This window comes from Ictalurus punctatus, chromosome 27, assembly GCF_001660625.3.
Source record: "Ictalurus punctatus breed USDA103 chromosome 27, Coco_2.0, whole genome shotgun sequence".
NCBI classification, from domain to species: domain Eukaryota; kingdom Metazoa; phylum Chordata; class Actinopteri; order Siluriformes; family Ictaluridae; genus Ictalurus; species Ictalurus punctatus.
Window position 1 is genome coordinate 1,893,612 of NC_030442.2, and position 12,477 is coordinate 1,906,088.

General features: G+C 42.0%; 1 protein-coding gene across 1 annotated transcript; it reads right to left on the minus strand.

Moving 5' to 3' along the window:
* Positions 1-232: 232 nt before the first annotated feature.
* On the minus strand, positions 233-12,162 carry LOC128629264 (sialoadhesin). Its single transcript, XM_053676514.1, has 10 exons — positions 12,086-12,162; positions 5,227-5,580; positions 4,935-5,147; positions 4,082-4,417; positions 3,723-3,989; positions 3,377-3,461; positions 3,232-3,286; positions 3,011-3,088; positions 2,831-2,908; positions 233-1,787 (listed from the first exon to the last, which is right to left on the minus strand). The coding sequence occupies exons 1-10, from the start codon at positions 12,138-12,140 to the stop codon at positions 1,737-1,739; spliced, it is 1,572 nt and encodes a 523-aa protein (XP_053532489.1). The 5' UTR covers positions 12,141-12,162; the 3' UTR covers positions 233-1,736.
* Between the last annotated feature and the right edge of the window lie 315 nt (positions 12,163-12,477).

Below are 12,477 nucleotides of genomic sequence, written 5' to 3' on the forward strand. Positions count from 1 at the left end.
CCTTGTTGTGAAGGTAAACAGCTAGGTGCAGTCCTAAGTCACTTAGTAAATTAAAATAAATAACTAAAAATCCCTCATACTCCAGATTTATTGGAATTCAAAAAGAATAGAGACTTAAAATATTAGTGTGTGGATATTTTTGTAGGATTTTAATCAAAATGCTACAAAATCACACAGAGATTAATCTTAAACAACAACAACAATAATAATAATAATAAAATGAAGGGCTCATCCTCATGCATAATGAAGTGTGTGTATCATCCGAGGCTTACTCCTAAGCGATGGCCTCCTCACTGGATTTAGCCCTGGCACTATGTGGTTCCCTGTTTGACCCCTAGAGTCAGTGGACATCAGTTCCAGAACAGCGCTTCTCTTTGCAGCAAAATCAAAACCATCAACCATCAGCAAAGCATTGTGGGTGATCCCCATGCCAAGTCTGTGCCATATAATGTAAGTAATGTAAAATTGTGCCCTAATGTGGCCTGTGTAAGGTTTGGAACATGAACTACGGTTCACTGGTGTTTGAGCAGCTGTCCTTCTGTCCTCTTCTGTCAGATTCAGAGCCCAGAAGACTGCATTTGTGCTGCCCTGTGAACGCTTTACGCATGTACAGCACTGTGCAAAAGACCGACACCACGCTTTAGTTTCAATCAAATGGCCATTCAGTGTTTATTGTTCATTATTTGGTGGTAAACAACAATGATTGTACATAACGTACAGTACGTTAATCCTATTTTCACTCAAACAGTCATGCAGTACTTATTTATCCAGGTCAATACTAAACTTCATTTTAGAAATAAAATATGAACAGATGTTTTACTGGTTTTACTGTTGAAGACCTTCGTGATTGATTAACAGATGACCCTGATCTACCTGCTCTATACATCATGTAAAACGTTTTCTACTGCGTGTTTAAGTTGTGTAAAAGTTTATTATGGTTTTGAATCGGTGTGCAGCGTTCAGCCATGTAAAAGCTCATAAGGACAATGTTAATTTTGTAATTTTGTACATAAAAACATTTGAAACATTGGACAGTAACGGATCAGACATAGCAGAATTCATCTCGATGGAAGCTTTTGTTCCTTACATCATTATTAATGATCATCATCATTATCCAGCTTTTCACTGCAGTTTACAACACATGAAAATGACAAATACTGGATCAGATGACAGAAAAGAAAGTTGTAGAAATGTTTCGCTAAATGAATAAAAAAGAAAGTTACAAGAAATTTAAGGATCAGATCAGAACTGACTGATTGATTAATATTTAAGTGATTAAATCCGATGTTAGCATGAACAGAGATTAACAGAGGTCAGTCAAGAGTTGGAGGTTCGATTCCTGGCCCACATGACTCCACATGACGAAGTGTCCTTGGGCGAGACACTGAACTCCAAGTTGCACCGGATGGCTGGCTAGCGCCTTGCGTGGCAGCTCTGGTGTGTGTGTGTGAATGGGTGAATGACAAACAGTGGAGAACTGCTAAGATTATAAAAAGCGCTATATAAGTGCGGAACATATCTATAATGTACAGAAAGACACCTGAGAATCTAAAGGAGCTGCTTGAAAAACATAAACAAATGACACTTACTTAAGACAGACTTTAGTTTGCTGTGACGTCTTAATGCCGTTCAACTCTAATCCTCAACTCTAATCCTAAAACTCTCACCATGAGCACCTTCCTGTGCTGTTCATGATGCTGAATGTAAAGTCACTAACCAAACTCAACTGTCCGTTCTCATTCTGCAGTTCTGGAGTACTTCTCCTCACTGAGTCGAGGAGCCACACCCTGAAAAAAATCATCAACACACACACATCATCACATTATACACTATGACATCACAATTTACTCACAAAAAATAACAAACTAATGTCATGCTCAATCGACTTCAAACCATATAACTGTCATGGATTATTACACTTTTATATACGGATTATGTATATAAATATATAATATATAAATTTGAATTATTTATCAGAAGCCCTTATCCAGAGCGATTAGGTCAGAGAGTAAGATTTCCAGATCAGCTAAAACCCTGTGTTTTAATTACACACTAATTTAAAGAACATTTCGTGGAAACCAGTTGATTCATATTTATGAACATATTAATTATTTAAAGAAAAAAAGAATTAAAGAAAGCAAGCCAACACAAATCCATAACTGAAGACAAATCAGACCAGACCCTGAGTTAAGATGAAAGTAATGTTGCTGTATAGAAGGAGGACGCTGCTCTGTGTGTGTAGAGATATAAACCCTTAGCTGTTTTATTGTCATTTTGCACTTGCAGATCTCTGTGTGCTTTACCTTTTATGGAGGTTTGTGGGCGTTACTATATGTAAATGAGCTGTGTCGGGAAAGTGCTTTGCGTGCTACAGGTGGTTCGCCTTCGTCAAAATACACACGAGTGCAAAAAATAGCTTTATTTATTTGTGAATATGAAATAAATGTTTACTTGGATTTGACTTATGTAAATATTTACACGCAACATTCGTCAGAGGTTCATAATGAGGCACGATGTAAAGTCTGGCCTCATTCACTGTATGTCAGTTCTGAGGCTTTGACCTATTGTTGGTCTCGTCATGTACAGGATTTTGACTTCCTCCGGTTTGGATTGGCGCTGATTGTGTGTGATGTTTCTCGCCTGGCGTTTCTGATTTTTGGATTGTTGACTTTGTGTGTGGACGTCATTAATCTTCTGCATATGGAACATCAAACTTCTCCTAAGTCCTGGATGCCTCTCTCCCTCACTCTCTCTCTCTCTCTCACACACACACACACACACACACACACACACACACACACACACACACACACACACACTACAGACTTACCCTCAGCGTATCATAATCAGAGGACATGGTTGCAGGGTTCAGAGTGGTGTAAGTGTCACTGGCAGAGTCATGAACATTCTAGGGGGGAAATAAGTGTTTAGACAACTAAACACACACACACACACACACACACACACACACACACACACACACACACACACACAAAGACTATATACGTACTTGCAGAGTGTCATAGTCTGGGGACGTATTCATGGGGTTCAGTGCTGTGTATGTGTCATCTCCAGGCTTTGGAACACTCTGAGAGAAATGAAGATCAGATACACTGGGATGTGAGTAACTTCCTTCCAAAAAACCCTTCCAAAGCACAGACACGTTTGTCTCTGTAGGTCACACTCCAACAGCAGCTTCCAACACCTGAAATGATAACAGGAAACACTCACCTTTCCACTCTCGCCAGTGCTGCTGTGGCCATTAGCTGAGCTCGACTTCCTCTTCCTGAGAAACATCAAATACATGTTCATGCTAGTTCAAATGATTATTTATGTGTAAATTATGTTAAAAACATATTCAGTACATTTTACATACCACATCCACAGAGCTCCTGAGAGGAGTGTTACTGCCAGGAAGACAGCCAGGCCCACCATGATGACCTTTAACACTGTGGAATTCTCTGAGAAATAAATCATGAGCATGTTGAGGCTCTACTTTATGCTAAGCATAATTTGCCAGTTGATGACGCTGTTTTGCTATTTGGATTGAATGCAGGCCAGTTTGATCACATTTCTGCACCGCTGTTATTAACATATTGTGCTAATGTGAGTAGAGGAGCACAAAAAGGCATGTGGTGTTCAAAATCCAATCCAAGCATAAAGCTGAGCAGTTGAGGACTGATAGCTGCTCTCAGGCAGTGCTGAGACTGAACCCGACCTACCTGAGTTTTGTGGCTCACATGTCACAGTTAGTTCAGGAGAGCGGAGATCCCCACGTCCTCTCACGGCACAGGAGTAGTTTCCTGCATCTTCACTGGAGTTCAGGTAGAGCTTGATGTGTTTGGTGAGTTTGTCAGTAACAGGCTGTCCGTTCTTGTACCATATGTAAGTGGGGTTGTTAGACAGAGTGCAGGAGGTGATGCAGCTCAGCGTTACTGTAGTCTGTCCTTCTGATGTCACTGCAGAGCGACTCGCTCTTACCTGCAGATCTGAATGTGCAAAAAATAAAGGAAAGTGATTTAACAGATTTACATCGATACAGAGAGACCAGAACTAGAGACAGTTCAGTGTAGGACATTACCTGTAACACTCAGAATCACTCCAGGTTTACCAATGAATCCTTCACCATCATTATTAAGGAATCTAAGTTGATATTCTCCAGAGTCTTTCTTTGACAGGTTTTTCATTTTCAAAGTGCTGCTTTTGTCTTGTTTCACATATTCAACTCGATTAGTAAACTGTGTTTCCTGCTTCAGGTTCTTGGAGTCTTTACCACTCTGAATATAATGCCAGAATACTTCTCTAACACTCAGATCACTGGGATGTGAGTAATTTCCAGCAAACTCCACTGAAGACCCTTCCAGAGCACAGACTCTTTTGTCTCTGTAGGTCACACTATAACAGCTCCTGCCAACACCTGAAATGGTAACAGGTCATTGGAAGGTTTTATTTGAAGTTGATTTAAAACTATTTTGGTAACATCAGTGTTTCAGTCCTGAAGAGAGACTAGATTTGACTGATTATTTTAGATCACTTATAATAAAGAAAAACAGAGAATTTCTGAGAGTTGAGAGAGCAGGTTCACTCGACTCACCACCAGTGTATAAAACCTGAATGTGTAGTGATAGATAGAAATGATAGAATTCTGTAAATATGTACTGTAGTTAGTTTGTGATGCCATGAAGAAAGATTCAATAAAAGTTATAATCTATTATTTTCTATTCAGATAAAACTATTCTATTCATCAGAAAATCTTCCTTCTTCCTGTAAGATGTTTTGATATTGAAATGATCTTGACGAATCAGTGAATATGTGAATTTTTCTATGACATCATCTGGTGACTTCTAGTGAGTTTTTGAGCTTGCATTAACTTCTTTCCCAACACTGAAATCAAGAGACCCTCCATTACATGATGAAGCCAAATGAATACTCACACACTGGAAGAGAGAGAATAGTACCATAGCCTTCAACAGAGCAGGAGTAACTGCCTTCTTCAGCTTTACTTAAAGGGAATGTTTCCATGTTGTCTTTGTATATCTCAGAGATTTTTCCATTTTCGTGCCAGTTATACTGAACAGAAGAGGTCAGAGGACAGGAAGTGCGGCAGGTGAGAGTTTGTTGTGTGGAGTCGTGGGTCACCTGCAGGTCTAAATGAAGATAAAGGTGAATGTTTGAGCACAGACGTGTATAACAGCACAGGTTATTACAGACTAGCTGCTCTGTTACCTGTAACTGTTAGAGTAACTCCAGCTGAGCTCAGATATTTCTCTCCTTTATCCGTAATGAACACGAGGCGATATTCCCCTGAGTCTCTCTCTCTCAGGTCTGTTATTGTAAGAGTCGAGCGGAAGTTTGTCATCTCTGTGTAGCTCACACGTCCTGCGTAGTCTGAGTCTAAAGCTAAATCCTCTGGATGTTCCTCCTTCCTCCATTTAGCTTTGTCCTTTAGGCTGAACCAGAAGCCAGTGATGATGGTGATATTTGAGTAAGAGCACGTCAGGGTCACAGATGACTCCCTCAGAGCACAGATCTTCTCAGGATGGCATGACACCTTCACGTCCTTGATACCTGATACTGAAACTGAATTGTTAACATCAGATATTAAAAGACAATAAAACAGCTTCATATTTGTAATGATCACAGTTTCCTTTAAGAAATAGAGAAGCTTCTTATTGTGATCAGACTTTTAATCAGACTTTTACCACAAGCACAGCTGGATCCTTGAATCTGGTTCATTTTCTCTAACAGCAGCTCTGACAGTAGCTCCAGCTGTAAGCTAAATCAGGTTTATATTAATGCACTCCTTCTAATATGTGATTGTTTCTTTAATAAAAACTCTCACAGGCGCTCCACATTAACACATTATAAAATGAGTGAAACTGTTGATCAGGACATTTATTGATCATTTTTGGAAGAAGTCATCAGTGTGCACACTTTGTAATAGTCAGAGGTAAAGCTGGAACTTTGAAGATGATGTTTTCAGACACAGCATTGTAGTTTCTCAGTAATATAACAAGCGGAGGTTTTGTCTTATTACGTTATTAACTAAAGAGAAAGAAAAGAAATAGAGGCTCGTGAGGGAGTGACACACAGGAATAAAACACTGGCATGTGCTGTTATAGGAAAATAAACAACTTTATAACAAATAATCATGCTTTTGGGGGAGAAAGGGGAAGAGGCTACACACACACACACACACACACACACACACACACACACACACACACACACACACACACACACACACACTCATACAGAGCTCAGCATCAAACCCCACACTACCACCAGAGGGCTCCCTCTCCTGAATTCTAGGACACTTCTTCACTTGTCACTGCCATTTCCTCTTCACAGATTATATAAAACACTTTCATACTCATTGTCATTACTGAGATCTCCTGTTGTCTAAGGTCTGAGCTGTTATATTGTGGATGCCTTGCCATGTTTCTGACTCCTGCCTAGTTCTGACTGTTCTCTGGATTTGTCCTGCCTGCTTTCTGATCATTGTGGAGTTCAGTCTGTTACACTGTCTCTGTGATGCTGTTGTTTAAGATTAAATGAAGAATTTTACCACTACACATTACAACACTGATTTCTCAATATTGCTAAAAGTCCTGATTAAGTATTTAAATGTCAAGTACAGTTAAAACACCTGGACAAAAAAATACAGTGATCAATGCTATTGATGTTCATGCACATAAAAGTGTTAATAAAGTCTTTGTGTTTATGAGCTAACAGTGAATTATAAATAAAAGCAATATTGAACAACATAAGCTATTCATACTATAGTCTACTCAGAATCCTTCATTCTAATTATTAGTGTTTGTCAGCAGTGTCCTGCAGCCAGCGTAAAAAACATGTCCGGTTCTGCCCAAGGCCGATGACCCGGACCTCCAAGTTTTGTGAAGGACAGTGTTCCACTTGTTGTTGAGGAGGTGACTCCTCCTTCAGGCTTCTCAGTGTATGTCACTTCACCTCTTGGCTTTAGCAAAGATGTTGTCTTGGCAGCACTTCTTGGCTTGTCTGAGGACGTCGCTCCACCTCCTGGCTTCTCTGAGGTTGTGCATCTCCTGACACGAGCAAGGAGATGTTTGCTCTTTGCTCCACCTTAGTACAGGAAGTTGCTCTTCCCAGGCAATGCCTGCCTCATGGTGGACTTTCAACGAGGTCCTGTACATCTTGTTTTACATTTGTCACTCCTCAGCCATGCATTAAGGAGGGTTCTGTCATGATTCCCCTCAGCGCACAGTGCATTTCCCAGTGTGGCTCATTCTGCTTGATTCTTTAGTAAAGAATGTCTTTAATTTGTGTACACCTGTTCTTATTTCCGCCCTTGATCAGTTCATCTATTTATACCCTCATGTTCCTTTGTCTCGATGTCTGTCTCAAGACATAAATCTTAACATCCATCCATACATCAATTTTCTGTACTGTTTATCCTACACAGGGTAGCAGGGAGCCTGGAGCCCGAATACCCAGAGAAAACTACCAAAGCACGGAGAGAGCGTGCAGACTCTGCACACGCAGGGCGGAGGTGTGAATCGAACCCCCAACCTGGAGGTGCCTTCAAATCCTATCACTGCCGACCTGCCACTACTGGGCCCTTAAGCAAGGTCGTTAACCCTTAACTACTCAGTTGTATAAATGAAATAAATGTAAGTCGCTCTGGATAAAAGTGTCTGCCAAAGGCCATACATGTAAAATGCATAAATGTGCAGTACCCTCCACTAATATTGGCACCCTTGGTAAATATGAGAAAAGAAGGCTGTTTAAAATTGTCTTTATTGTTTAACCTTTTGATAAATTCAAAGATTTCACAAAAATACTCTGCTCCCATGGATATAAAACAATTATAAACACAACATGGGTTTATCAAAAAATATCTGTACTTAAATATAGGTGTGCACCAATTATTGGCACCCCTATGAATTCATATGAGAAACATATTTGACATGTATTTCCATTGATATTTCACATTTCTTTAATACACCTGGGTGACTAGGAACAGGAAATTGTTTAACCATGACTTCCTGTTTCACAGGAGTATAAATGTGAGGTAACACATACAGTAGGCCAAATTCCTTTAGTCATTCATAACAATGGGTTAGATCAAGGAATATTGCTGTGATGTGTGGCAAAAGGTTGTTGAGCTTCTTATAATGGGAAGTGTCTATAAGAAAATAGCACAAGCAGTGAAAACGCCCATTTCCACCATCAGGGCAATAATTAAGAAGTTCCAGTCAACTGGAAATGTTATGAATCAACCTGGAATTGGACGTATGTCTATATTGTCTCAACGCGCTGTGAAGAGGACGGTTCGAGTGGATAAAAAATATCCAAGGATCACAGCTGGAGAATTGCAGAAGTTAGTTGCGTCTTGGGGTCAGAAAGTCTCCAAAACTACAATCCGAAGTCACCTACATCACCACAAGCTGTTTGGAAGGGTTTGAAGAAAAAAGCCTCTACTCCTCATCCAAAAACAAACTCGAACATCTTCAGCTTGCCAGACACTACTGGAACTTCAAATGGGATCGGGTTCTATGGTCAGATGAAACCAAAATAGAACTTTTTGGTAATAAACACCAGAGGTGGTTTTGGTGCCATATGGAAAAGTACCTCATGCCCAAGTTAAATATGGAGGTGGCTCTTTAATGTCTTGGGGCTGTTTTTCTGCCAGAGGACCTGGACATTTTGTTTAGGATACATGGCATCATGGACTCTTTCAAATATAGTACAGTACATTCAAATATATACAGTAAATGAAAACCTGACTGCTTCTACCAGAAAGCTTCAACTTGGCCGTAGTTGGATCTTCCAGCAGGACAATGATCCAAAACATACAACAAAATCAATACAGAAATCTTTTACTGACCACAAAATCAAGGTCCTGCCATGACCATCCCAGTCCCCTCACCTGAACCCCATAGAAAACCTGTGGGGTGAACTGAAGAGGAGAGTCCACCAGCATGGACCTCGAAATGTGAAGGATCTGGAGAGACTCTGTATGGAGGAACGGTCTCAGACCCCTCACCATGTATTCTCCAACCTCATCAGGATTTATAGGAGAAGACTCGGAGCTGTTATCTTGGCAAAGGGAGGCAGCACAAAGTATTGACTAAAACTGTGCCAATAATTGTTGCACCCCTATATTTAACTATTTTTTTTATATAAACCTGTGTTTTTGTTTGCAAGTGTTTGATATCCATGACAGCAGATAATTTTTGTGAATTTTTTAAACAAAAGATCAAAAGGTTAAGAAAATAAAGACAGAAACAGCATTATTTGCTTATATTTACCAAGGGTGCCAATATTAGTGGAGGGCTCTGTATATCTGGTCTCAGATCAGTGGTAAAGAATCAGTTTGCTCTAAAACTAAGTATCATGACTCCCGTGACATGATACGTGACAGAATATTCCGCCTTGCAATAGATGCAGCACGAGAACGAAGAGAACACAGAATCCGGAAGTACACGCCAATCATCCCCGCCTTGGATTCTATGCAGTTTTTGCAATGGACTTTCATGGTCCTTCCCGATCGGTATGATGGCTTCTTTGGTTATCCGGACTATTTTATGATTGACTGCCAGAGTTACTTCTCAAGCCTGTTTGACCCGAAGCCAAGGGAGATACAATGGATTAAGTTCATGATGTCCTGATTTTTTGGCCCCGCTCGCAAGTGGGCACAGCGAGTAGCAGCCATGAGACTCCGGGCACCGGAGGACACTAGGCAGTTCTCGGACCTGTTTCTGAGGGAGTTTGGAGAACCAGGGCAGAGCTACAACTTGGATGAGCTGTTGAAGGGAGTTAATGTGGCGAACAGTGCTGATCTTCCATTCCACATGCAATATGAGCGGATGAGCCACCGAGTTGATGTTAACATGAACAACCAAGCTCTGCGCACACCCAAGCCTGTTAACCAAGTTCTGTTCACGTCCATGCCTGCTGACCCAGTTGACCAAGTCATGCTCATGTCCAAGTCTGCTAACCAAGTCATGCTCAAGTCCAAACCTGCTGACCAAGTGCAGCTCACGCCCGAGTCTGCTGACACGCACAGCCAAGTTCTGCTCACGCCCAAGTCTGTTGATACACACAGCCAAGTTCTGCCAAAGCCCCAGTCTGCTAACACGCACAGCCAAGTTCTGCTCACGCCCGAGTCTGCCGACACGCACAGGCAAGTTCTGCTTATGCCCGAGTCTGCCGAAACACACAGCCAAGTTCTGCTCACGCCGAGTCTACTGACACGGCCGCCCAAGTTCTGCCCATGCCCAGGGTTCACCTGGTGACCTCAGAGCCCCAGCCTGAGATCTACGAGGAGATCTCAACTCCAGAGCTGCAGCCTCCTTGCTCAGCTGTGGTTGTCACTCAGCCTTCCTGTTCAGCTGTGGTTGTCATTCAGCCTCCCTGTTCAGCTGAGGTCGTCGTTCAGCCTCCCTGCTCCACTGAGGACATCGCTCTATTTCCCTGCTCCACCGAGGACGTCACTCCGCTTTCCTGCTCCGACGAGGACGCCGCTCCACTTTCATGCTCCGCCGAGGATGTCGCTCAGCCTGTCTGCCCGGCTGTGGTCGTCGCTCTGCCTACCTGTTCAGCCGGGGACGTCGCTCCACTTTCATGCTATGACGAGGACATCACCCTGCTTCCCTGCTCTGCTGAGTACAGCGCTCTGTTCCCCTGTTCAGCCGAGGACGTCGCTCTGCTTTCCTGCTCCGCCGAGAACGTCGCTCAGCCTGTCTGCCCTGCTGTGAATGTTGCTCTGCTTCCCTGCTCCACCGAGGATGTCACCCTGCTTCCCTGCTCTGCTGAGTACAGTGCTTTGTTTCCCTGCTCCGCCAAGAACACTGTGCGGTGGCCTGGATCTGCTTGGGACATTCTGCCCAGGTAGTCGGGGCCACCAAAGAAGTTGGATGTCTCGGGGCACTCCAGGAGGGGTGCCTTTGGGGGGGGTTCTGTCATGATTCCCCCTTGAAGCAGCGTGCTCTAAGCGCGAATGCGCGACCACCTGCTTTTCCAACGTTGACAGCAGTGACATTTCAACATGTGCTTTTGTTATTGTTTATGGCATGTCTCCTCCCCATCCTGTCATTGGTTGTCATGTCACGTGTGTCCGGATTACCCTCAGCTGTTAGCAGTTGCGAGGGTAATCATGTCATCATATATACTGCATGCCTCACAACACTCAATGCGGATTATTAGACTAGAATAGAGTAGATGTGTTTAATGCGATAGTCATAGTCATAGTCTGTTAGATTAGTTTGTATATTAGAAATAGTCATAGTCACGTTCCTTGTTAGAGTTAGTTCACGCTGGGTTATCCGCTCCCAGTCCCTCGTCATAGTTCATGCTTCTTGTTTTGTTTATCGACCCTGTTTTTCGTGACCACGACCTTGGTTCATGCTTAACCCTGTGTATGCCTGTTTGCCGATTGCCTGACCTTTGCATGTTACTGGATTACGTTTTGGATTACTGTTTGGATTTGTCTGCCTGTTTCTCTCTTAAATAAAAACTGTCATACTGTGATTGCATCCTACCTTATCTCCGTTACGTCACGATACGTGACACTAAGTTGGATCAGCTCATACACTCAGAGTAACACTTGTGTGTGGATTTACATTACTGCATGTTCCACTGTTTCAATCAGTTTTGTTAAATTCACTGAACAACTTTAATAAAACTCTAGAGAACAAGAGCCTTTAAACTGTTCTGCTCTAAGAGCAGCTTCCCCAGTTCACATCCTGGCCTGAAACATTACAAAAATAAACTGCAAAACTGTTCTCAGATCAGCCGACACATTCATCACTACTGTAGCATTAGCGTTTAATGTTGCCACCAGCATGAAGCTGTTAAACAAGCGACAATATCTCGAAAATAAAGCAAGCTGGATCTAGCACACAGAAGTAAATACTCATTTAGCACAGTTTATGGCCTTTTGATAACCTGGAATCTGTTACAACATTAGGAGTTTTTCATGTCCATTCATTTTGTATCTGGAGTGGTTTAGTTTAGGCCTGTTAGGAAAAGCCCACAGCTAACATATTCCATGTAGCAGAGACAGGTTCATCTTAATACTCAACAAATACAGCAACCCTACCTGTAATATTCAACAACAGGATCAGCAGCAGCAGCTTTCTGGATCCAACGTCCATAGTTCCACTTAGAGCCCTGAAAAACACAATCATTTAACTGTTTAACTGGGAGATCACTATAAACACAATCGATATCAATATGCATAGGTGTGCTCGTTGTATATTAATTTATATGTTCTGTTAAAATTCGTATTTACGGTAATATACAAATTTACTAATGTGAACATAATCATAAAGAGAGTTTTTTCTTACGTCCTCTAGGGTCTCCTCTTAATAATGTTCTAACTTAGTGGAAATGTGCAGTGGTGTGATGACGGGGGGTGTGTCTGTGTGTGTGTGTGTGTGTGTGTTTGTGTGTGAGATGGGGGGTGGGTGTGTAAGTAGCTGAAGATGAAAA